The sequence below is a fragment of the Acinonyx jubatus genome, chromosome A2, assembly GCF_027475565.1.
Source record: "Acinonyx jubatus isolate Ajub_Pintada_27869175 chromosome A2, VMU_Ajub_asm_v1.0, whole genome shotgun sequence".
Lineage (NCBI taxonomy): Eukaryota > Metazoa > Chordata > Mammalia > Carnivora > Felidae > Acinonyx > Acinonyx jubatus.
The window spans coordinates 108,894,103-108,917,512 of NC_069383.1; the positions used below are offsets into that span (position 1 = coordinate 108,894,103).

Consider the following 23,410-nt stretch of genomic DNA (forward strand, 5'->3'; position numbering starts at 1 on the left):
CCCATTTGTTTGTTTTTGTTTTTGTTGCCTGTGCTTTTGGTATCATACCCATGAAATCGCTGTAAAACCAGTGTCACAAAGCTTTTCTCCTAAGTATCCTTCCAGGAATTTTACAGTTTGACATCTTATATTTACGTCTTTAATTGATTTTGAGTTGGCTTTTGTGTATGGTGTAAGATAAGGGTTTAATTTCAATTTCTTGCATGTGGATAAGTGTTGGCAAGGATGTGAAGTAATTGGAACACTGGAATGCTGTTATTAAGAAGGCAAGTGTGTGGCCACTATGGAAAATATTAAAGGAAAGTTTTTTCCTCGAAAAATTAAAAATAGAAATATCCGGGGTGCCTGGGTGGCTCAGTTGGTTGGGTGTCTGACTTGGGCTCAGTTCCTGAGTCTGAGCCCCGTGTCAGGCTCTGTACTGACAGCTCAGAGCCTGGAACCTGCTTTGGATTCAGGGTCTCCCTCTCTCTCTGCCCCTCCCCACTCACATTCTGACTCTCTCTCTCAAAAATAAATAAATATTTTTAAAAAAAATTTTAATAGAAAGACTATATGATCCATCAATCCCACATCTGAGTATTTATCCAAATATTTGAAATTAGAATATCAAAAAGATACTAGCACTCTAATATTCATTGAAGCACTATTCACAATAGCCAAGATATGGAAACAACCTAAGTATTCATTGAGAGACGAACGGATAAAATGTAGCATGTACATACAATGGAATACTATTCAGCCTTAAAAAAAGAAGGAAATTCTGTAAATGCAAAAACATGGATGAACCTTGAGGATATTATGCTAAGGGAAATAAGCCAGTCACAGAAAGATTTCACTTTTCTGAGGTCAGTAAAATAGTAAAATTCACAGAATCAGAGAGTGGAATGGTGTTGCCAGGGACTGGGGGAGGTGGAAATGGAGGTTATTAATCAGTGGGCATAAATTTTCAGTTAAGCAAGATGAATATGGTAGCAAGAGAGCTACTGTACAACATCGTATCGAGAGTCAATAATACTGTATTGTACATTGAAAAATGTGTTAAAAGGATAGATCTCATGTTAAGTGTTCTTACCAAAATAAAATTTTCTTAAATTAATATTACAAAACATGCCATTGAGCTAAGAAAGATGTAAAGGGATGGGAAGCACACATAGTAAGGAAAGAAGATATGGTCTAGAAATTCAAAATTAGTACAGTGAGGGAAGTGGGGAGAAGGAGATAGCAAGTAGCAAGGCCTGGGTTAATGGGGGAAGAAGCATCATCAAGAGACTTATGAATGAAAACAGTTCTTAGGAACTAGATGAATGAAAATGAGCAAGATCTGGCCTTTCAGAATTGAAGGGAGAAACAAGCAGGGAAGGTAAGCCTTTCTAAATAACAGGTAAAATTCAACTGAGTAACATTGGTATCAGAGAGACTAATAATTTCCAATGGAGAGATACTGCATTTTCTTATCATACCATAATTTGATTCAACAAATACTTTTTGGGCATATAATATGTCAGACCCTGGCCTGGGTGCTGAGGATCTAGAAATGAAAGACAAACTCTATGCCCAGAAGGAACTCGTGGACCAGAATAAGATACAGTCAGGTTAGTCGTGCATACGGTTAAGTGCACACCTATGGGGACGTGTGGAGGGTCGACTCGGTCACCCTACAGGTGCGGCTTAGTCAGATGAAGGAAAAGGGGAAGGAGGCTTGGCACCAGGGTCAGTAGAAGTCAAAGCATGGTAGAGAAAGATTAGGTTGAGTTGCTTTAATACATTCATTTCATGAGTGCATATTAATTTTGTCTGTTTCTGAATTAAATGTCAATTATTTATCACCATTAAAGGATGAGACCAGCACTCAGTATCTTGGAGTCAAAAAAGCTGAGTATATTGATTTCTTAGATGCAGGAATGGTTAACTAGTGAGAGATACTCCCAGTGAACACAGCTGACTGATAACTCAGGATCGCGGGCAGGAGCTTATTTTGGTTTAGTGTTGTTACAAAGGTTGCTGTCACCTTTAGAAGGATGGATTGTGTCCATTACAGAGGCAGGAGTGGGTGGAGTCCGTCCTAGCAGCGGGGTCAGTTGAGTGAGTCAGCCTCAGATTGGCTTCCTTTCAGAGTCTGAGGCTCCAGCTGACTGACTGGTTCCAGAGACACGTTCACAGAAGCAAGTTGTCATTGATTGATTAACCAGGTTGAAAACCACTTCCGATATTGATTTGTTACCCTGGCTCTAGAACAGCCAGACTTTTCCTAGGAGTGTGGAAGTTTGATATATTCTCCCCCTCCCCTTCTAGTCTTCTCAGCCCAAGCACAAGGAGAGACCATCAGGGTTGGTCCGGACAATCTCCATTATCGTTGATCCTTCTTGAAGAGAAGGTTTTACTTGTGGGTCAGATTTTAATTTACTTGTTGATCAGCACGAATTTGTCCTGTTTTTGTCTTCAAATCATTTGTCAAAACATGTGTTAGGACAGTGGCTGTGTAGATTTAAGACTGAATAAACACGTCAAGCTATGCAATATACAAGTGTAACAAGGTATTACAAGAAGAGAGTGGAAGGCACTCTCATGGCACAATTCAGACTTTTCCAGGTCTGATCATCAAAACAAGGCCCAGCAACTCCCTGAGTCTTCCTTAACAGTTCTTAACAGAAATTGTTCTACCTCCCCTGCGATGTTAATCTAGGTACAAAATGAAGTGTCAGCAATGGCACAGACTCTTTTTGGTTAGCAATGGAAAAATCAAGGATTATGCTAATTCATAGCTCTTTGGGCAAAGGAAGTTTAACTGGTTTGTTTACTATTTTCTATATTGACCAAATCGAGGGAGGAATTTCCAAGGATCACTTGAGTTGAGCAGCACCTGAAGATGGGATTGTTACCCTCAGAAATCTGTCCCACCAATGTGGGAAGGGTTTCTATCCCTTCAGACTCTTTACAAGAAGACATAACCCCCAGAGGGTACTGGAGAGTTGTACACCTGGTCTAACTAAAAGACTGATAAAACAGTTGTCCTGGTCCTGGATCAGCATCAAAGAACCTGGTACCTACACAGAAAAAAGACGCTGAGTGCTGCAATAGAGACATGATCAGCGTTACTGGGGCTGGAGGTAGATTTGTCTTAAGGGTTCATGATAAACAATTGCTATCACATCCTGTTAAATCACAAAACTCAACCAAGTAAATCTGATGGTCTAACTGGCTTCATTAACCCATTCATGAATTGGGCAGCCCCTACCTAGCAGGTGGAGAGGCGCCAGAGGAGTGGGACTAAACAGAAGGTTGTTACAGCCCAGTGTGGGGACAAGAAAGTTATCAGCAAAAGAAAAGGATTATTTTATGTGAGGCAGCTTTCTGGGGCGGGGGAGAGGCAAAGTGCCCTATCATGGAGATGACCTCATCTTTCCTTGGGGGCCCTGAAAGGACTCTGGTGCAGACTCACTGGCAGGGACTGAAAAATTCTTGACTGACCAGCTAAGACTATATTTCTGGGGGAGGTTGAAACTGCAATTAGATTATGTATAGAGCACTGATGTGAGAACTTGGTCTAAATGACACCATTTTGGGCCTTGTGCCTTTTGTGGGTTGTTTGTTTTAAACAATCTCAAGAAAATTGTTATCCCTCTCTCTCAATGCGGGGACATTTTTTTTTCATTTTTTTTTATTGTGTCACTATTGGTAACATCAGTTTGACATATCTGTATACCATACTTAAAATTCACTGCAAAAGCAATAGTCTGGAAGAGGCAAATCAAAAAGTTAGGATGGCCACCAGCCCTTAGTAAACCAGTAAAGAGGGAAAAATATGGCCAAAATGATAAAGAAGTACACAAAGAAGAGCCTGACAGTGGTTTTACTAAAGTCTTGTCCTGATGGTCTGGGTCTAAGTGATGCAGTTGAGTGGTGGTGGGGGTCCGGAACTGACGGCCGAGAAAGAATTCTTGAGACGTCTTTGGTGCAACAAGGTGATTTTATTAAAAGCACAGGGACAGGACCCATGGGCAGAAAGCTGCTCTGAGGTTATGATGGGTGACTGATTATAAACCTTCAGTTTGGGAGGGGGTTAGGGACAGCGAGAGTCTCTAAGGAATTTTGGAAGCAAGGTTTCCAGGACCTTGAGGGGCTAGCTGTTGTTAGGAAAAGGTCATTTATTACTGTTTAGTAAAAGTTCAGTCATGAGACCTTCAGATGTATGTCGGGGGGCCATAAGCTTGGAGGATGATTGCCAACATATATGGGGAAGCGGGTAGAGATAAAGGAAATTTCCAAAGGAATATTTATATGTTAAAGTAGACTTACAGGATGCTGGGGGGGGGGGGGGAGTGTTGACATAATGTTAAGCTAAGGTTGCCTTTTGGCCTGAGCAAAGTGTCACCATCATCGAGGCAGCCGAGCTCCTAGAGGGAGGTCACTCTGCCTGTTTCAAGGACTTGTCAATGGGCTGCAGGCAGTAAGGGAATTTTTCATTTGCCTTTGTTTCCCACATCCTAAGGATGCTCCAAGGAGTAAATGCTTCTGGGGGTTGTCTGGAGAATTTCCCTTTAAGATCCCCAGTGGCTGGGTGTCCGGTCCTCCTGCTCTTTCTCTTTGAGAACGTTAAGCCCATCTTAGAGATCTTCTAAATCAGCAATTTTTTAATCCCAATTTATTTTTCTTAGACTCCTGTTTCCACTCTGAGTCCGTTTACAAAGAGAGAGGACAAGGCTTACCTTACCCTAAATTGTTTGGAAGTTTCCTAAAATTTTTTTCCAACTCTCCTATTGATTCGCCTTTATTGTGTGGACAATTTTGCTATTACTTATCTGGCACTATTTAGGTAATTATGTGGACAAAGCCCCTATCCACAAAAAGTTTATTACCTTACTTGTGGAGTAAAATATACCTTTAAATAAGTAGATAATCCCCCTTGTCAGTCTATGCTCTGAGTGGTGCCAAAACTGTTTCCCAGGCATTGGAAAAGGAAAAAGTCTACAAAGTTACATTTGCCAAATAACTGGTGCCGGCACCTTTAAGTGCCAACATCTGATAACATTTTTAACTAGACAGAAAATGTTTTAGGTTATCACACTTTTCTCTGCCTCCTGAAGAAATTTCCTTGAAGGAAAGTAATTTGTGTTGAAGAATCACTAAATGCTGGTGCTTTGCATGTGTTGTCCGAGTTCTCACAATGTCCTACAAAGGTAACGTCTCTGCTTGTTTTTATCATACAAGTAGTGCGATTAAATCTAGGGTTCAAACCCAAATCTGCCCCATGTCAAGGTTAAAATAACTTGTACAGGTAATCATGAGGAACATCAAAAAGTGTACCACTCTGTACGTGAGTGCCGTACAAATCGGCTGTGAATTAGGTAGGACCGTCAGCCCCCCGAGCTAGAAGGCCAGCAGGTGCTATGTTGTGATGGTCCTTCCTTTCCTTCCCACTGCTCCGGTGCCGCTTCTTCCCCTCTCCTTGCCTTCCCCAAGTTGTGCCTGAAGATTGCTCGGGCAGACGATCGTGCATTCACACAGATTGTGCGGCTGTGGACCTTTAACAATGTCTCCAGTTTTCTTCAGAATAGAATTCAAGGTCTCTGCCACAGCACTGCCATTCACTTCTTTTTACTTTGTTCAGTGTTGGTATTTGTGTTCTGGGCCGTGACTTGAAATCTGGCTTCCTGTTAAATGAGGGGTTAGCGTGTCAGATTAACTGGAGCCCTAGGGGCCTGAAAGTCCCAATAAGCATCTAACCACCCTGGGGAGAGATTTAGGCCGGGGGGGGGGGGGGGGGGGGCGGCATCTGGCTCATTTGATTAATGGCCCTTGCCTTTACTTTTTTATACTTTTACAAATCTGAGTTAATGCCATCTGTACAAAGATTTCCCAGGTTTCTTCTTTACCTCAAATAAGCTGTATAAAGGAAAGGTCCTTCTGCAGACAAATCCTATTTCTGCAACTTATTAATGCCATGCCATTTGAGCAAGTTGCTTAACTGTTAGTCCGTTTTCTTCATAAAATAAGGATAATAATAATACACCGTCATCTCATGCAGTCGTGAAGCTCGAGAGTATTATGTCAGATGAGGAATACTGTGCCTGGCACATATGTAAGTGCACAAGAAGTAAGAGTTATAATGATAATTATTATTATTACTCATAATAAGTGACAATTACACTTTGGTCCCCAAAATGCTCAGCCCAGTCCTCCTAACCTCAGTAGCCTGAGCTGTCCCAGCTCCTCGGCTGACAGGTCTCTGTGCTGTGGCCGCCGGGCCCAGCTGGGGAGCCATCTGGGTGCTGGGATCGCTCTGCCCTCACGCATTGGGGTCAGAGGTCTGTTTCTGTCCACTTTCCTCATTCCCTCCCATTGTAAATACACACCAAACACACACTGCGTGTCCATCCAGCCTGCTTTTCTGTGTGGAGCAGGGACACATTTTCATGTGAGGGGCTCTTGGAGAATCCTGTCCAGAATGTATTCTTTCCATTTACACTACTGCACGTTGTGGCTGAGGCTGACCCCAAGGTCTGATAGGTGTTGTCAAGATTTCAGAATATTGGCTTCAGTTAACATCTGTGCTAAATTTTTGCATAAGTGTCTTGCCACAGATAACGACTTGAATTTAGACAAAAATGGCTCCTGGAATGATGGCAGACTAGCCAAGAGGCATATTAGTCAGACACTGGATAGTTTTTCCTGGAAATCTATAAATTGCATTCTTAAAATAAAAATACAGGAAAAGATACGGCCAGATTGTTTGCTTAAGTGACTCCACTGTCCACTCAGTTACATGTGTATTTGATCAGTTTTGCACACTGTCTTTGGCTCTTCTGTTGAATAACTTCCTGGAGAGCTTTAAATAATTGAAAGAGTCTATGTAAGCCTTATGAGTAGATGACACCCTATTGAAAGCCCAGGTATTTAAAACTGGCTGATTTTCATTTTGGCTTTTTTTCTGAGGGCTTCTCTGGAGCATAACCATTTTTGTGCAGGAAGGAGCAGGCCGTGGGCTTGATGGCAGAACCATTTGAAACCCTCTGGGAAGAGAGCAGAGGGTGCTGTTTAAAGCCTTGCATTTTAAAATGCTGTTTAAAGCCATGCATCTTAAAATGCTTTATTTTTCAAGAACAATCTTTTGTCATTTGTACTATGAATGCTCATTATAAGAGATAGTTAAGCTACTTTAATCCAAAATACATCCTAATCTCCCAGAAAATGTTCTTTAAACAGGCAGCCTTAAAATTTTAGGTGAACCTATCCCATCACTGTGAGAAAATGTTAACTGCTTGTTTTCAAGGTTTAAACTCATATTTTTATGAGTAATAAAGGAGGAGATGAATTAAATGCAGGCTCCTATTAGTAAAGTTTTGAGAAAGATGGAATCTTCCAGGCTCCACCTCATTAGTCCCTGGTTGTGAGCTCTTGTTGGGTGTCTGCATGACCAAAAAAAAAAATGATTTTAAATATGGTACCAGGAGTTGTCTTTGAAAAAGAGTTTTTGTGAAATAAACTAGCAAGCATTTTAGCTCTCCTGCTCTTAGTTAGGCTTTTGAATAAATTATGCTTGATTCTGAAATGGCAATGGATACTCACAAATATGGGATTCTGGCAAGTGTTTTTAAAAAGTCAGAAGTTGCTTCAGCTTGATGGGTCAGGAAACTCAAATATAGAAGGTGAGCACCCGCGTCTATTTGTGGAAAGGCTTAGACCTTTCCCAACCTGACCCCAGCCTGCCTGTGAAGCCTCATCCCCTCCAGCCTCTCCCCTCCCAGCCCCACAAAACTTAAACCCCAGCCACAGCAACAGTCATTTCCTGTCCACACCTCCATTGTGTACCTGTGGCTACTCTCCTCCCTCTGCTTCTACTGCCTCCTCCTTTGTTTCCCTACCTCCTACACATCCTTCAACACCTGGCAAGAAATGCCCTTCCCTTGGTGGCTGTGTGGCCACTAGGTCCGGGTTCCCCACAGCATGCTGCTCTGCGGCTGTCATTGCCATCATCACGCTATACTCAGACGGACTAGGGGAAGAGACCTTGGCTCATTCGTGTCCGCATCTCTTCCAAGAGCCAGCCCAGGGCCTGGCTTCTGTGACAGCGGCTTGATATACACTAATTTACCGAGCTGACTTCCCTCATCTCTGTAGCCCGTCGTTTTCTCCTATCGTATGAAAAGCCACAAAAACAATCAGTTCCGGGTATCGTGGAGAATTTTTTAAAGTAGGACTCTTGGGGCACCTGGATGGCTCAGTCGGTTGAGCGTCCAACTTGGGCTCAGGTCATGATCTCACAGCTCGTGAGTTCGAGCCCCACGTCCGGCTGGGTGCTGACAGCTCAGGGCCTGGAGCCTGCTTCGGATTCTGTGTCTCCTTCTCTCTCTGCCCCTCCCCCGCTCATGCTCTGTCTCTCTCTCTCTGTGTGTCAAAAATAAGTAAACATTAAAAAAAAATTTAAAGTAGGACTCTTCATTTTCCTGTCTGGGGAGCCAGCTAACAAGAAGTCTTCCCACACAGCTGATGTCCCAAACCACCGGGTATCACTTTCTCCAGGAGACCACTCTGTGCCTCACTGGCTCGCTGAGGCAGCCATACTGTGCAGTCTCTCAGCTGGAGTGCCAGCGAGGGTGACACGGGAAGTCACACAGAAGGTTCCAGTCACTAGAGTAAATGCACTTCAGAGATCACGCTAGAGGTGAATGCTTTTATCAGATGGAAGCACTAAGTTTTATTATGGTAAGATTTTGCCTTTATCTTTCTTCAGATACAATTTGAAGCAACTTTTTAAAAGAGGGAAGTGTTCCTCAAATTACCTCAGTTATTCGTCAAAATGGCAGGTCCCTGGCCCTCACCCTTGGCAGGTTCTGAGCTAGTAGGTCTGAAGTGGGACTTAGGAATCTGAATTGCAGGAAGCATCCATGCAGTTCTGGAATGACTCGTCGTAGAACTACCCTTTGAGAAATACAAATATGGTGAGGACAGAGAAGAGGTAGTATCATGTGGGTCGGAGTATCATATGCCCAGAATATTTACTGAGCGTGCATCACACAGGCCAGGCCCTGAGGCGGCTCTTGGAAGAGCTGCAGAGAAGAATGGAACCACATCCCTTCCCCCGGGGCAGCACTGTCTAGTCAGGTGTTCTCGGAGCATGTCAAGGTTATTTGGTCAAAGCATCCTGGCCGTCATAAGTTATCAAGCAGGCTGTCAGTGTGTTCTGATCTAATTCCAGAGTGTTCTGGACTGGGACATTTCTGAAGTCCAAGTGGCTCCCAAATTACAACTTAGCTATAGTAATTTTTATCACTGATATCCTGAAAGTTCACAGAAAGTTGGCAGTCCCGTATTTCTTTGTGACAGTTAGTTAGAAATTATATTTTATGTATATATTTCATTTATACGTTTATAATATATATTTTATTTATATATACTTATTTATTCAATCCATGTATAATTATAATGCTATGTGACTTGTGATTTCATATTTGCCTTTGGTTTCCCAGTAGACTGTGTCTTTTTTTTTCTTTAATTTTTTTTTACATTTATTTATTTTTGAGAGACAGAGAGAGACAGAGCACAAGCAGGGGAGGGGCAGAGAGAGAAGGAGACACAGAATCTGAAGCAGGCTCCAGGCTCCGAGCTGACAGCACAGAGCCCGACGCGGGGCTCGAACTCCCAAACTCAGGATCATAACCTGAGCCGAAGTCGGACGCTCAACCGACTGAGCCACCCAGGCGCCCCCCCCATAGCCCCCAGTAGACTGTGTCTTAAGGACAAAAAAAAAAAGGTTCTTAAACATATTATTCTCAGATACCTAGTATAAATACAAAGTGGATATCCAGAATATACTTTTAGATTGCTTAAAATTAACTATAAATTTAAACCACTTTTTTACTCTGAAGTCAAAATTGGAAGCTTCTCCAATGTGAAAGCCCCTGATGAGCAGTGATGATAATGTTCTTGAAAGTGAGTGAGAAATATCTCTGGAGACTGTTGTCTTGGCCCCTGATTTAGCATAGTGTTCCACAGCCAAAGGGCTGTGCACCTAGACGTTCTATGCTTTGCTTCTATGAAAAGAGGTAGATTGCTAAAAAGCCAACAGCAAAGATTTGTTCATGAAAGCAAATCTTGGGTCTGTTTTCGCGCAGCCTAATGAATAGAGTCATCTCTGTATCTATGGCATATTATGACAACAAGTTGTATTGTTACTCCTGAATCCTTGAGAAAATGTTTAATTAAATTTGGTATCTTCAGTTCACTAAGGCAGAGAATAACATATGTTTTAAAACATCATAAAAGAGTAGAATGTGTTATCTTCAGCGAGTTTATCCTGATTCATATATGCGATCATTTTTTTATCACTCCGATTCTCTACAAGTTCTTGGGTAAATATGGAAATGAGCACAAATTATGGTTTTCTGCAAATCATTTTATTTACACATGAGATAAACATGCCACACCCTTATTATGGCCTTTTTTCTTCAATAGTTAGTTACTCGACAAATATTGCCAAGATCCCCTAGGAAAAAAAGCATTATTCTTAGCACCTCAGAGAATATAGCAATATGCATACCTTGCCTTCAAGGATTTACATCCTGTGTGTCTACATTTTTCAGCCGGGGAATATATCTGATTCATAGTCCTCACCTCAGAGAAGTATTAGCAGAGTGTGGGCTCATGTCCTGTCAGGTCAGGTCCAGCCCAGGTTAAGAGAAGTTAACTGATGTAGGCAGGCTGACCCGGGGGAAGAGCTGAGCCCAACAACAACAGACTCACACCCACAATTTCTCTCAATACCTGGGCGGACATTACTGTATCCTTAAGAAGACGATTTTTATAAACTGACAGGAAGTGAATTTTCAGCCCTTTGGACTCAGGGCTTGCCACATTCTGGGAAGGCAGTCATCGCTTTTTGTTTTGACAAAATGTGTAAGAAAAAAGATACCTGGAATGAGGGTGAGGAGCCGATCCATTTCTGCATTTAGTTAAATGTTTATTTCGTAACTATCTGTAAAAAGTGTTGAGGATACAGATGTGACCTAGACACTCTTCTGCCCTCAAGTGACTTACAACCTAATCTAATAGGGAAACATACATAAAGATAAATAAGAACAATATATGTTATATATAGAATCTGATTTCGGTTCAAAGGACAGTGGAAGCCCAAAGAAAGGAATGGCCAATTTTATGTAGAGACATGAAAGATTTTTTTTTTAAGATTTTTTTATTCTTAAGTAATCTCTACACCCACCATGGGGCTCGAACTCACAACCCCGAGATCAAGAGTTGTGTGCTCTACCAACTGAGCCAGCCAGACGCCCCTAGACATGAAAGATTTATTGATGGTGACTATTGAGCCGAGCCTTAAAAGAGAAGTAGGAGTTTTTGAAGTGGAGGAGGAGGACAAGGAGGGAGAGGAAGGAGGGGAGGAGGAGGAAGAGAGGCCATTCTAGGCAGAGATCAGCCTAAGCAAAGGCCAAAAGCTACATAGCCTCACCTGTTTGGGGAGCTGCAAGCAGCCCAGCATGCCTGGAGCATGAGGTGATAGGAAGGCATAGCACCAGGCAGTGGCTGGGTCATCAAAGCTTGTGTACCTTACAGGGAAGGGGTACATAGGAGACGTGTTGAGGAGGTACCACCAACGGAATTGGGTGACGGGTGAGATATAGAGGTTGCTGAATCAAGGAGGACAATGGTGATATTCATCTGAGGCTGAGCCCTGTCACCCCTGACCTGGCGTGACATCTCTAGGTCACCTGCTAAGCTTGTTCCTACCCACCGTTCCCAGGCTCTCCCTGGTTCTCCCCATAGGGACTCAGCCTTCAGACCTGTCAAGCCTGCAGAACAAGCTAGTGAAGAGGTGTGGGGAAGGAAGGAAGGAAGGAAGGAAGGAAGGAAGGAAGGAAGGAAGGAGGGAGGAGGGAGGGAGGGAGGGAAGGAAGGAAGGAAGGAAGGAAGGAAGGAAGGAAGGAAGGAAGAGGACCCCAGGGCTTGAAAGAACTGCTGGGGTCAGGCCACGTATTTGAATATGTCTCACATATGCAAATCCACTGATCAGGTGGGACAGCAATTTTGTAATTGCAGCTTATCTGGCGCCAGTGCCAGAACTTACTATTCAGCTGCCTACATTTCCAGTGGGAAGTGTATTTCTCTCTCTCTCTCTCTCTCTCTCTCTCTCTCTCTCTCTCAATGTGGAAATGTATTGTTTTTTAATTTTTTTAGGTTATTCATTTATTTTAAAAGAAACAGATACAGCACAAGTCGGGGAGGAGCAGAGAGACAGGAGAGAGAATCCCAAGCAGGCTCCATGCTGGCAGCGCAGAGCCCAAGGCGGGGCTTGAACCCATGAGACTGTGACATCATGACCTGAGCTGAAACCAAGAGTCTGACACTTAACAGACTGAGCCACGCAGGTGTCCCTGGAAATGTATTTCTAATTCCAGTGGAAATGTAAGACATTTCAAACACATGATTTGCCCTCAAGCAAAATCAAGCTTTTCACAATCAAGAACTTTTCAGCTCTTTTATTTGATTTTCAAGCTAATATGTTTTGAGGAGCAAATTAAATGCAGACAGATGATTGTTTTCTTAGCCTGGTGAGAAAAAAACTGGCAAAGGACAGTAAAGGGTTAGCAGGTGAAGAGAATGGCCTTAATACAAGTGAGGACTGTCAGACCATGTTCTGGGAGCCAAGGCACAACACAGATAAGCAGTGCCTGGCATCACCCGGAATTTTGTAAACGGCAGATAAGCCTGCTTTCAACCCAGTGTTCAAGGACTTTTTTCTCAAAATACCCAAGATGCCTGTGTTAGACTAAGAAAGGAACAAGATCGCATCTCCTAGGGTCTTAGGCTCCAAATCGGGAACTCTAAAATGAGAGTAGAAAAAAACTCGGAGAGCAGACAACTCAAGTGAGAACAAAATCGTCACAGGCATTCTATCAGCAGTGAATAGATTGCATTTGACACGCAAGTCAGAAAGTAGCCCATCCACTCAGACGGGTGGGCCAGCTTCGCTCCTGGAAACCTGCTCACTGCAAAATCCTTTTCTGGCTTTTAGGATGTCACTTGATAGCCCCTGCCTCTCTCAGACGTTCATGACCAAATGAATTCCTCTAAATCTTGTCAGGGAGCTTTTCTCCTCGTGATGGCTGAGATGATGGCTCAGCCTACTTGCAGCCCCCTGACCTCCTGAAGACGAAACTTTTAAGAGAGATTTGACCACACAGTCAAATCAACCATAGACGTAGCAAATAGTTAAATTGAGAAGAAGCAAACATAAGATTTCAGCAACTTCGGTGACCACTGGCTTACTTACCCAACATTGCAGAACATGCAGGAGAAAGAATTCACACTGCCTGCCAGCCACTTTGTTTACATACAGTACAGGAGAATAAAGAAAATTCCCATAGGAATGCCTGTGAATAGATAGATACACAGCAAACGCAAGTACCTCCTTACCCCTCTTCCCCTTTACATAGTTATATAATAACGTAATCGTTGCCACAACTTATGACATTGGTATTATTATCCTTAATTTACAGATGAGAAAACTGAGGCTTGGGGAAATCATATTGACCCAAGTTACCAGCTAGTAAGTGGCGACCCAAGCATGTAAACCAGAGTCTGGCTGTTTCCAAAAGCCCACGTGTTTTTCCTGCGTCACAAGGGAGCTTACGACACCAAAGATATTTACTAAAGCTTGTTTCTAAAGCGTCTTTAGCAATGCAAGTAACTTTGGGAGCTTGTCAGAGCCATTACACAATCCCCTTCCTCTTTTGGATCCAGCCCAGGGAAGAATAGAGTAAGTCTGCCACCTGAAGGCTACCCGTCAGGGCAGATGCTGGGAGCCAGCCCCATTGCAGGCAGGGTGCTGTGGACAGGGAGTCCTTGGAGGGGGTCAGAGAGGTTCTACTCCCCTCTGCCCTCAGCCACCTCCCCGCCAGGCCACAGAAGAGAAGGAATCTGTAGCAGCCAAACCCAAGAAGAGCGGGTCTTCATTTTTGTAGAAACAAAAACGAGGAGAGGCAGAAACTGTCCTCTTCTATAATTTCCACCCACTGAAAAAACCCTAAGGAGTATAGTTTGCACTTGAGGTCGATTTGGGGATGACTCCCAAAGCTGATTTCTATTCATTTGCCTGTTTTGAATAAAGAAAAGTCAGGCTGAGAGGTTCTGATAGCATATAAATTAAAGATATGGAGGTATCTCATTGAAATTCTAAAGATGTGCTGATCCTACCCTAGATTTCTCTCATCAAAAGAGTTCTCTTGTGGTGCCGCTGCTGACTTATTAATAAAGATCACGCTTTTATTTGATTATTTATCTAATCAGGATTCACCTTCAGTTTAAGCTCATTAAGTCTGCTGTTACAGAGTGACGCTCTAAGTGTACTTGATGGTGGGATTACATCCAAGTGAGACAGGGAACATATTCACGCGTTAATGGTCAGGAGCAAAGACAATGTCCCGTAAGCCATGTGGCACCCGAGAGCGGAGCGTGCACGCGGTCTGCCAACCAAACAGAAAGGGCACATGTCTCCAAGAGCAGAGTGAGGGCTGCACGCGATAATTAAGTGCACTTAGTACCAGAATAACAAAAATGGCAAGCGCTCCGATTATTCCAAAAACCAAGAGAATACTACCATTCTTCATACACATTATGTTGGGAAAGCTTTTCGAATAGGCTCTTAGTGAAACTTCTAAGTTCTGTTCAGGATGTTGGGTGCTGCGCCTGCCCCCAGCTTGACTCCCAGTGGCTCACATTTAACCTGCTTGCTTCCACTTGTTCATAAGTTTTCCAAAGTGGTTGTAATATAAACCAGCCTAATAATACCTCTCCTGGGTCTTTGCAGAGCAGGTAACTAAGTGGTCTCGTTCTTACCTGATGAGTAGTTGCCAGGTTTAGCTACTGGTGATAAATCCTCTTCTTGAAGGCCGTCTTGCCCCACATATAGGAAATTCTACTTCTTGTTGGCCTAAGACACCTCTGACTACCACAGTGCCACGCTGAAAGAGGGCCCGTGAACAGCAGAGCCGTGCAGTTAGCCAAGGCCAGCGCGTCCCCTCCTTGGAAACGCTGCGGCCCAGACTTGGCACTGGAATGGGCTAAATTATTTATCTGGTCGGATACGAGAGAAAGCAACTAGGAGCTTCCTGAGCTGATAGTCTCTGTCCCTGGATTCATACTGAGACAGGAAACAAGCCAGGCTCCATCAGCAAAGAGGGGGGATAAAAAAAAATGGAATCTTCCTCCAAAGTCCTCTGCCATCACCTCTCCTGCCTGGCGTAGGTCCCAACCAGGGTGAAAATAAGCTGTTCCCATCAATCTCCTTGAATTCTTTGAGCACTGGGTGTGAGGCACTGTGAGATAGAGGTGTAAAAAGCAACCTTTGCCCTCAGTGAGCTTACGATACATCCACTTGGACAGAGAAAGCAGAGGAAGAGTTAAATTTCTCATTCATTCATTCATTCATTCATTCATTCATTCATTCCAGGCACCCATGTGTCAGACACTGTGCTAGGTATGAAGAAAGACTGAAAAAAAAAACAGGCGGTGATGAAAATACCATCTGACTAGCACAACGATGGGCAAAAGGTGTGAAGTAACAGTGAAAGAAAAAATGCCATGAAATGGTATCTGATTAAATTCTCAGTAAGTGGTACGTGAGGTAAATGCCAGGAGATCAGAGCAGCTCAGTTTAGGTTTTTTGATGCTGCTGTAAACAACACAGCCAAGCCCCAGCCAACATGACTCTTCTGGACCCCCGAAACAGGAAGGAGATTGGTCATGCAGAGCAGGGTTGTCAGATTGGGTCAGCATGGAAGGAGGTCACCCATGAGAGGAATGTCTGTCCTTCCGGGAAATTCACCTCTGCCTCAGGAGCCATCCTTCAGGTCAAGAAACACGGCCCTGGCGGCAAAGACCTTTCACTGTGGGACTTCGGAGGAGAGAAAAAAAAAGATCACCTACAAACGAGTGTTTCTTATTACAGTATATTAGAAATTCTTATACGATTACTTTTCCCATGAAGGGCTGGACTTAAAATCATAACTATGTAAATGATATATCTGTTACTTGTCACAGACTCTGGACCTCTGAGTCTAATTTGTATCTCTTTTAAGTTACCTGTCATGATGTTGTCTACCTATTTATTTGCATACATGACCCTTTGTGTCTTGTTAATTTCATTTAAAAAATTTTTAAGGTTTATTTTATTTTTTAAGAGAGAGACAGAGCATGGGCAGGGGAGGAGCAGAGAGAGAGAGGAGACAGAATCTGAAGCAGACTCCAGGCTCTGAGCTGACAGCACAGAGCCCAATGTGGGGCTCCAACCCACGAACCGTGAGATCATGACCTGAGCCGAAGTCGGACATTTAACCCACTGAGCCACCCAGGTGCCCCTCCACCTCATTAATTTCTTAAGAGCAAGAAACATGCCTTATTCATTTCCCTAAACTTCTTATAATTTAGCACATTGCCTTGATAAAATAGGCAACCAGTGAATAGCTGTTGAATGACCTGTATCATCCAAAAATGGAACAAGCCCTGGGCATTTGGGTTTGGAGCCTTTCTTTGACCTCAAACTTGAAATTCATTAAAGGAGAGCCCTTCCCTCATGGGGAAAAGTTCATGCAACTTAAGAAGAGAGAAAGAGACAAGCTTACAATGATGAAGAATGGAAAGGATGCATCCCTACTAGCAGATTAGTGAAATCATTGCTAACAATCAACAGAAAGACAGATGTCAGAGTTGAGTTACCCTCACATTCAAACCTGAAATTCTTATTCTAAGGGTGATGCTCATTGTGTGAACCAGTGTTGGAAGTTGTAGAACATAAAAGGGAATCAGCCTCATGCATAGCACAAACATACAGAACACTATGAATAAAAATGATGTTAACTTTGGGTATGGAGTACGGAGCAGACATCACTATTGCTTGGAAATCATCTGAGGGGCACCTGGGTAGCTCAATCGGTTGAGCATCAGACTTCGACTCAGGTCATGATCTCATGGTTCATGAGTTCGAGCCCTGCGTCGGACTCTGTGCTGACAACTCAGAGCCTGGAGCCTGCTTCGGATTCTGTGTCTCTCTTTCTCTCTGCCCCTCCCCTGCTCGTGCTCTCTCTGTCAAAAATAAACATTAAAAAAAAAAAAGATGGGGTGCCTGGGTGGCTCAGTCAGTTAGGTGTCTGACTTTGACTCAAGTCATGATCTTACGGTTCATGGGTTTGAGTTGCACATTGGGCTCCGTGCTGACGGCTCAGAGCCTGGAACCTGCTCCCGATTCTGTGTCTCCCTCTCTCTCTGCCCCTCCCCCTCTGGCACTCTGTCTCCCTCTCTCTAAAAAAATAAACATAGAAAGAAAGAAAGAAAGAAAGAAAGAAAGAAAGAAAAGAAAGAAAGAAAAGAAAGAAAGAAAAGAAAGAGAAAATGAAAGGAAAGAAAGAAAGAAAGAAAGAAAGAAAGAAAGAGCAAGCAAAGGAAAGAAATTATCTGAGAAGTAGCACCAAGCAAGGAAAAGTCAAAGGCCTGTAAATGTGTGATACAAACTGTAGCAGGAAGGGGGTGCTAACCACGATGAAGGTGCAGTTCTTGGTCATCTCATTTCTGTGTATCATTCTCTGTAGGTGGAATTGGCTGTGTAGGTCGAGACAAAGGCCAGGTTCGAAAGTGCCTCGATGTGGTAGAGATCTATAACCCTGATGGGGACTTCTGGAGAGAGGGCCCACCTATGCCAAGTCCCCTGCTCTCCCTTCGAACCAATTCTACCAACGCAGGAGCAGTGGATGGGAAGCTCTATGTCTGCGGGGGATTCCACGGAGCAGGTACCGATCCAATTTTAAATGTTTTATCACCTCCACCGGTGTTGGCTTTAAACTCCCTTAACTGACGCAGCCCCCAAAGGATAATCCAGACAGTAGGGTGAGCCCGGGAAGAAGCCTGGCCTTCAGAATTCAGTGGCCTGGAGCCTCTCACCGAAGCTCTGAACTGGGTTTTCACAGCTGCAAAATGAAACCGCCACCCCCACAGGCTATTTTAAGAGTTAAATGAGATCCAGTTTATAATGTGTCTGGCCTACAGCAGTCACTCAGTAAATATTAGCCGAATATGAGGAGAGGAGAAGTGGGAGAGCAAGTCTAAGGCCCGACTGCAGGGCTAACAAGAGATTTGAGAACGTGAAGACCAGGCAGAAATAGAGCCATGGCCGGACTGTTGGGTTTCATCACTGTCTTTAATGACCAAGAGATCCCACCCTCAGAGGACACTCTTATTCGTCCTCCACGACTACCACTTGAAATCAATTGCTTGAAAGCATTTCTAAATACACACGTATTTATTACCACACTTAGTTCCCACGTACCAGATTGTAACGTCACTGCAAAGCACAGTATGGATTTAGAATTTTTAATGTAACAGAAATTGTTGAAATAGGCACCAATCTCATAAGCAACTGTCTCCAAAGTTATTTCGCCACACCAGTAAATACGGCGGAATGCAGGTATATTGAAATGACGAACTGTTCAATTCTCACCTCACTGATAGAAGCGCTAGGCCAGTATATATCCATGAAAAGCATGCCTCCAGAGCACTTAAAACTTTGGAAGGGGGCCAGATTAAAATAAAGCTGACATTGCAGCAGAGCAAAGCCTTTTATAAGCCCACCTTCATTTTTAATGCACATAATTAGACGTAAGTTAAGAATGAAGTTTTCATTACCAACCACAAGAGGAGATGGATAGACTGAATACAACAAGTGGGTCTTATTTGCCCCTTGATTCAAACAAATCTCCTGTAAAAAGATATTTTTCTGGGCGCCTGGGTGGCTCAGTCGGTTAAGCGTCCGACTTCAGCTCAGGTCATGATCTCGCGGTCCGTGAGTTCGAGCCCCGGGTCGGGCTCTGTACTGACAGCTCAGAGCCTGAAGCCTTCTTGGATTCTATGTCTCCCTCTCTCTCTGCCCCTCCCCCGTTCACTCTCTCTCTCTCTCTCTCTCTCTCAAAAATAAATAAACATTAAAAAAAATTTTTTTTAAAAAGGATATTTTTCAGATAATCTGGAAAATGTTAATATAGACTGGAGAATTAGATGGTATTTGGGAATTGTTAATTGTTCGGTTATGATAATAATGGCTTCGTGGTTTTATATAAAGGAGAAAGGAAAAAAGAGAAATGTTAACAATTAAAGATCATCTAGAAGTATTTATGGGTGTCAGTGATATGCTGTCTGAAATTGGCTTTAATCTACTCCAGCAAAGACTTTTTAAAAAGTGATTGGGGTGAGGGGGGCGAGAACAGATTTTATAGCATTGGTAAAATGTTGCTAATTGGTAAAGCTAGATAATGGATACACTGGGGTGTTATTTTACTACTTTCGTGTATGTTTGAGTATTCCCATAATAAAAAGCTTTAATTTTCCTTTCTCTGTCTGTTCTTCAGAAGACTTTCCAAAGAGGTTTTTTAAAAAGTGCTTTTAATATCTTTTATGTTAAACTGCACATGCTTGTGTCATCTATCACAGTAGCCAAGAACCCTGGCTCAGGAAGGAGATGTATAAGTGCCCCCAGGTTCAAGCTCTGTGTGTAAGAAGGATACGAGTACGGAGGCAAGAGAGAGATTCCAGCTGCTGGATCCACACACCCACCAGGGCTCTCCTCCCGCTGGGATCACAGGCCTCCTCTTCATCCCCTGGCTTTTGGCTTTCTCTTCACCAGGAGAATACAAAGGATGGCCTCAGAACATCCAGAGGGGTGGGTGGCAGTTAGTGTCTAAAGACCGAGAAGATAATTCTGTTTTGTCTCCTTTCTTTATCTTTTCATTCTTTGTATAATATTGACTTAGAGAACTGATAACCTCCAACTTTTCAAACGGTCTATCCTCATACTATGAGCCAACCTCTTTTCTTGGTACTACAGGGGACTAATAATGCTTTCAGCCAGAAGGAAAGGGATTTACCATATGAGCTCTCAAAGTCCATTTTAATTATTTGGTCCTAACATGATGGATTGTCTGGGATTAGCTGAATGAATCATTCCTGGGGTTTATGAAAAATAGAGCAATTGTATAATAGCATGCCCGTTATGAACCAGAAACTTCAGCATCAGATCTAAAAACAGGCACTGGATTTCCTCTCCTTGTGTGACACAAACCTAGTCATTCCATTTATTTATTCAGAAAACCACAGTCAAGCAACGAATGTCTCATAATCTGTGTAGTTGATTCAGGAAAAAGGCGATTGAAACATGAAGCCGAGACCATGAAGACTGGCTGGAAGCAAGGAGGAGCCAGTCTCCTGCCCCACTCTCAGTAGTGACACAGAGCCCCTGCTCACCCCAGTGGAGACCGAAGCTGAGGCCGGGAGTGGAGGGCAAGCACTCGCTACTAAAACAGACAGGCTGAGCGAAAATTGCACACTGAATATTAAGACACCACCTTTCTTCCCTCCCTGGCTCCCGGAATGTGGGCAGCCTTAGCCTCCAGCAGGGGGCCGGAAGACTTGTCTTCGGGGACCTGACCAGCCCCAAAATAAAGCATAAGTCAAGTCACCCTGTGGAGAACCTCACAGAGAAAGTTTCCATGGCATTCCATGGCATCCCACTCTCTCTTTTTTTTTTTTTTTTTGAGAGGAGAGAGAGACAGAGACAGAGACAGAGAGCACCAACAGAGGAAGGGCAGAGAGAGAGAGAGAGAGAGAGACAGAATCCCAAACAGACCCCACGCCCCATGCAGAGCCCGACACGGGGCTCAATCTCGTGACTTGAGATCATGACCTGAGCCAAAACCAAGAGTCAGATGCTTAACCAACTGAGCCACCCAGGCGCCCCCATAGCAGCAGTATTTTTAACAGCCCAAAAGTAGAAACAACCCAAGTGTCTATCAACTAATGAATGCACAAAGGAAATACAGTACATTCACACAATGGAATATTATTTGACACTAAAAAGGAATGGAGTCCTAACATATACTACAATGTAAATGAACCTTGAAAACATTATGCTAAGTAAAAGAAAGCCATCACAGATGACCCTGTACGGTCCCATTTCTATGAAATGTGCAGAATAGGCAAATGCATAAAGATAGAAAGTGGATTTGTGCTTGTCAGGGGGAATCAGGAACAAGAAATGACTGCCAGTGGGTACGGGGTACAAGGTTTCTTTTTGAGGTGACAAAAATGTTTTGAAATTAGATGCTGGTGATGGTTGCATAGCTCTGTGAATACACTAAAATACACTGAATTACACATTTTTTAAAGATGAATTGTATGGCATGTAGATCATATCTCAATAATGCTGTTATTAAGGAAAAAGAGGCTCTTCCTCTCTGTCCCCCCAAAGTAATTGGCTCTTGTGTTTGACACTAATAAGGAGAATTAGCTGAACTGCCCACAGGAGAGTGCAGTGGAGGGGAGTTCTTTGTGCGGAAGAGGCAGAAATGGCTCTATCCAGGAACAGAAATGTTAAGTTTCCAGAGACAGAGAGACAGTGGTGGCAGGTGACACCTAGTGGCGGGAACTTATTCCTGCTCATGAAAGCCTCCAGGAGGAGATGGCATCGTGGCCTTAGGAACTTGCAAAGGATCCCTGTGTCAATGACACAGAAATCCTGCCTTTTTGAGAAAGCGCCAGCAGGAGAGGGACAGAGAGAGGGGGACAGAAGATCCGAAGCGTGTTCTGCGCTGACAGCAGTGAGTCCGATGCAGGGCTCAAATTCCGAACCGTGAGATCATGTCCCGAGCCAAAGTGGGACTCTCAACTCACTGAGCCACCCAGGCACCCCCAGAAGTCCTACCTTTCGAGGGACCACGTGAGCTTGGAGAGGAAGCATCCCGTGTTTTCTAGCTCCAGTGAGCACCCAGGATTCTTGAATATCCCGGGAGTAGGGGCTGCTCCCAGGGCTCAGGTGGCTTCCTGCTGACAGAGCCCCCACTTTGGCTCTTGTTCCAGCTACTAGCTCTTTGAGACTCGCCTGCATCTTCCTCCCAGCCTCTGGTTTTAGTGTGTTTCCCCCTAAGTCTCTGGGGCAGGGTCCCCCCACCTTTTACCACTACAGCAGCCAGTTGGCACCTGCACTTATTTGCAGTCTGTAGCTACTCTTGCAATCCTTCCCAGGTAACATAGGAACGCCTTGAGCGAGCTGAGGGAGCGCACCTTCTCCACTTTGGCTCCATGCTGGCTACCAGAGTGGGTAGAGCTCTGGGCAGAGAGTTTCTGCCAGAGTCCAGCCGTAAGGCCCTTCTGCTTCCAGTCCCCCTTAACCCACCTGACTCATTTGCACCATCTTCCCTGGATAATTCTAGGGGAGCCAGGAAGCTGCCCCTTCTCTGCCCAGGACCAGAGAAGCTCTCTGCCTTTTCCCTGTCCCTGGCAGGAATTTCTCGCAAACCACCCCTCTGTCTTCTCTCATTCAGCACGGGGCCCAGCCCTAAAGGGAGAAAGGCTGCCGAGGACAAACTTGAATAATCAAAAAGAGGAACCGCGTTGGGAAGTATTTCAAAAAATTAATTACCTCACTAACAAATGTAGAATCAAATGGACATCTAAGACTTACTTGGTGTTGACTTTGCGAGGAGCCGAGGAGCCGTTGTGAGCACTTTGCATAGGTTAATTTATACAAATCTCACCATGACCTGTCTGTGAGGTAGATGTTGTCATTACCTTTACAGACCACTGGAGACACAAGCCACCTAAAGAGGTCATACAGAGGGTACGTGCTGATTCTGGGATTCAAAATTCAGATAGTCTGGCCCCACCATTTGTATTGTGTTTTTTTAACCCGGAAGCTAAATTGTCTCTCCATGCCAGACAAGTTAAATCAGAATATTTGGGTATGGGGCCTAGACATCAATATTTTTTAAAAGCTCTTCAAAAAAAAAAAAAAAAAAAGAGGTTAGAGTGGAAGAGAGCCAAAGCATAAGAGACTCTTAAAAACTGAGAACTGAGGGTTGATGGGGGGTGGGAGGGGAGGGTGGGTGATGGGTATTGAGGAGGGCACCTTTTGGGATGAGCACTGGGTGTTGTATGGAAACCAATTTGACAATAAACATCATATATTGAAAAAAATAAAAAATAAAAGCTCTTCAGATTGTTTTAATATGCAGTGGTTCAAATGAGAACCACTGTCCTGGCTGATGTCCATTGTTCATTCATTCAACAAACCTTTATTGAATGACTTCTAGATAAGCCCTAGAGAACCAATATATGCAGTCCCAGCCCTGAAGGGGCTAAGCGAGGACCAAATAGGAAGTTGCTACCTTAGTAGAACAATGCTTTCAGTCAGAGGCTTAGAAAGTAGCTGTGCTCCTTAGAGAAATAGCCCGTTCCAGGTGTGGAGCATGAAAATGGTGAGCTGAGCTTGGGATGTCCTGTTATACCAGAAAGCAGGTGAACTATCAAAGACTTAAGGGAGTCCCATCAAAAGACAGACAAGCCAGTGTAAAAGGGCAGTCCG

The 23,410-nt window shown here is 43.8% G+C and overlaps 2 protein-coding genes across 9 annotated transcripts in view; one reads left to right on the forward strand and one right to left on the reverse strand.

Moving 5' to 3' along the window:
• The window catches only part of MGLL (monoglyceride lipase), a 247,223-nt gene extending 232,354 nt beyond the window's left edge, over positions 1-14,869 (reverse strand). The window contains exon 1 of the mRNA XM_053218848.1: positions 14,848-14,869. The gene's annotated coding sequence lies outside the window, so the exon portion shown is untranslated. The remainder of the gene's footprint in view (positions 1-14,847) is intronic.
• The window catches only part of KBTBD12 (kelch repeat and BTB domain containing 12), a 76,734-nt gene that overhangs the window by 34,314 nt on the left and 19,010 nt on the right, over positions 1-23,410 (forward strand). For 7 of the 8 annotated variants that reach the window (XR_008296973.1, XR_008296974.1, XM_053218842.1 and 4 more), the window contains one exon: positions 17,595-17,792. The exons of the other annotated variant lie outside the window; for it this stretch is intronic. Coding sequence is in view for 5 of the 7 variants with exons in the window: in XM_053218842.1 (XP_053074817.1) it covers positions 17,595-17,792 (198 nt within the window). In the remaining 2 variants the exon portion in view is untranslated. The remainder of the gene's footprint in view (positions 1-17,594; positions 17,793-23,410) is intronic. 8 annotated transcript variants of the gene reach the window in all.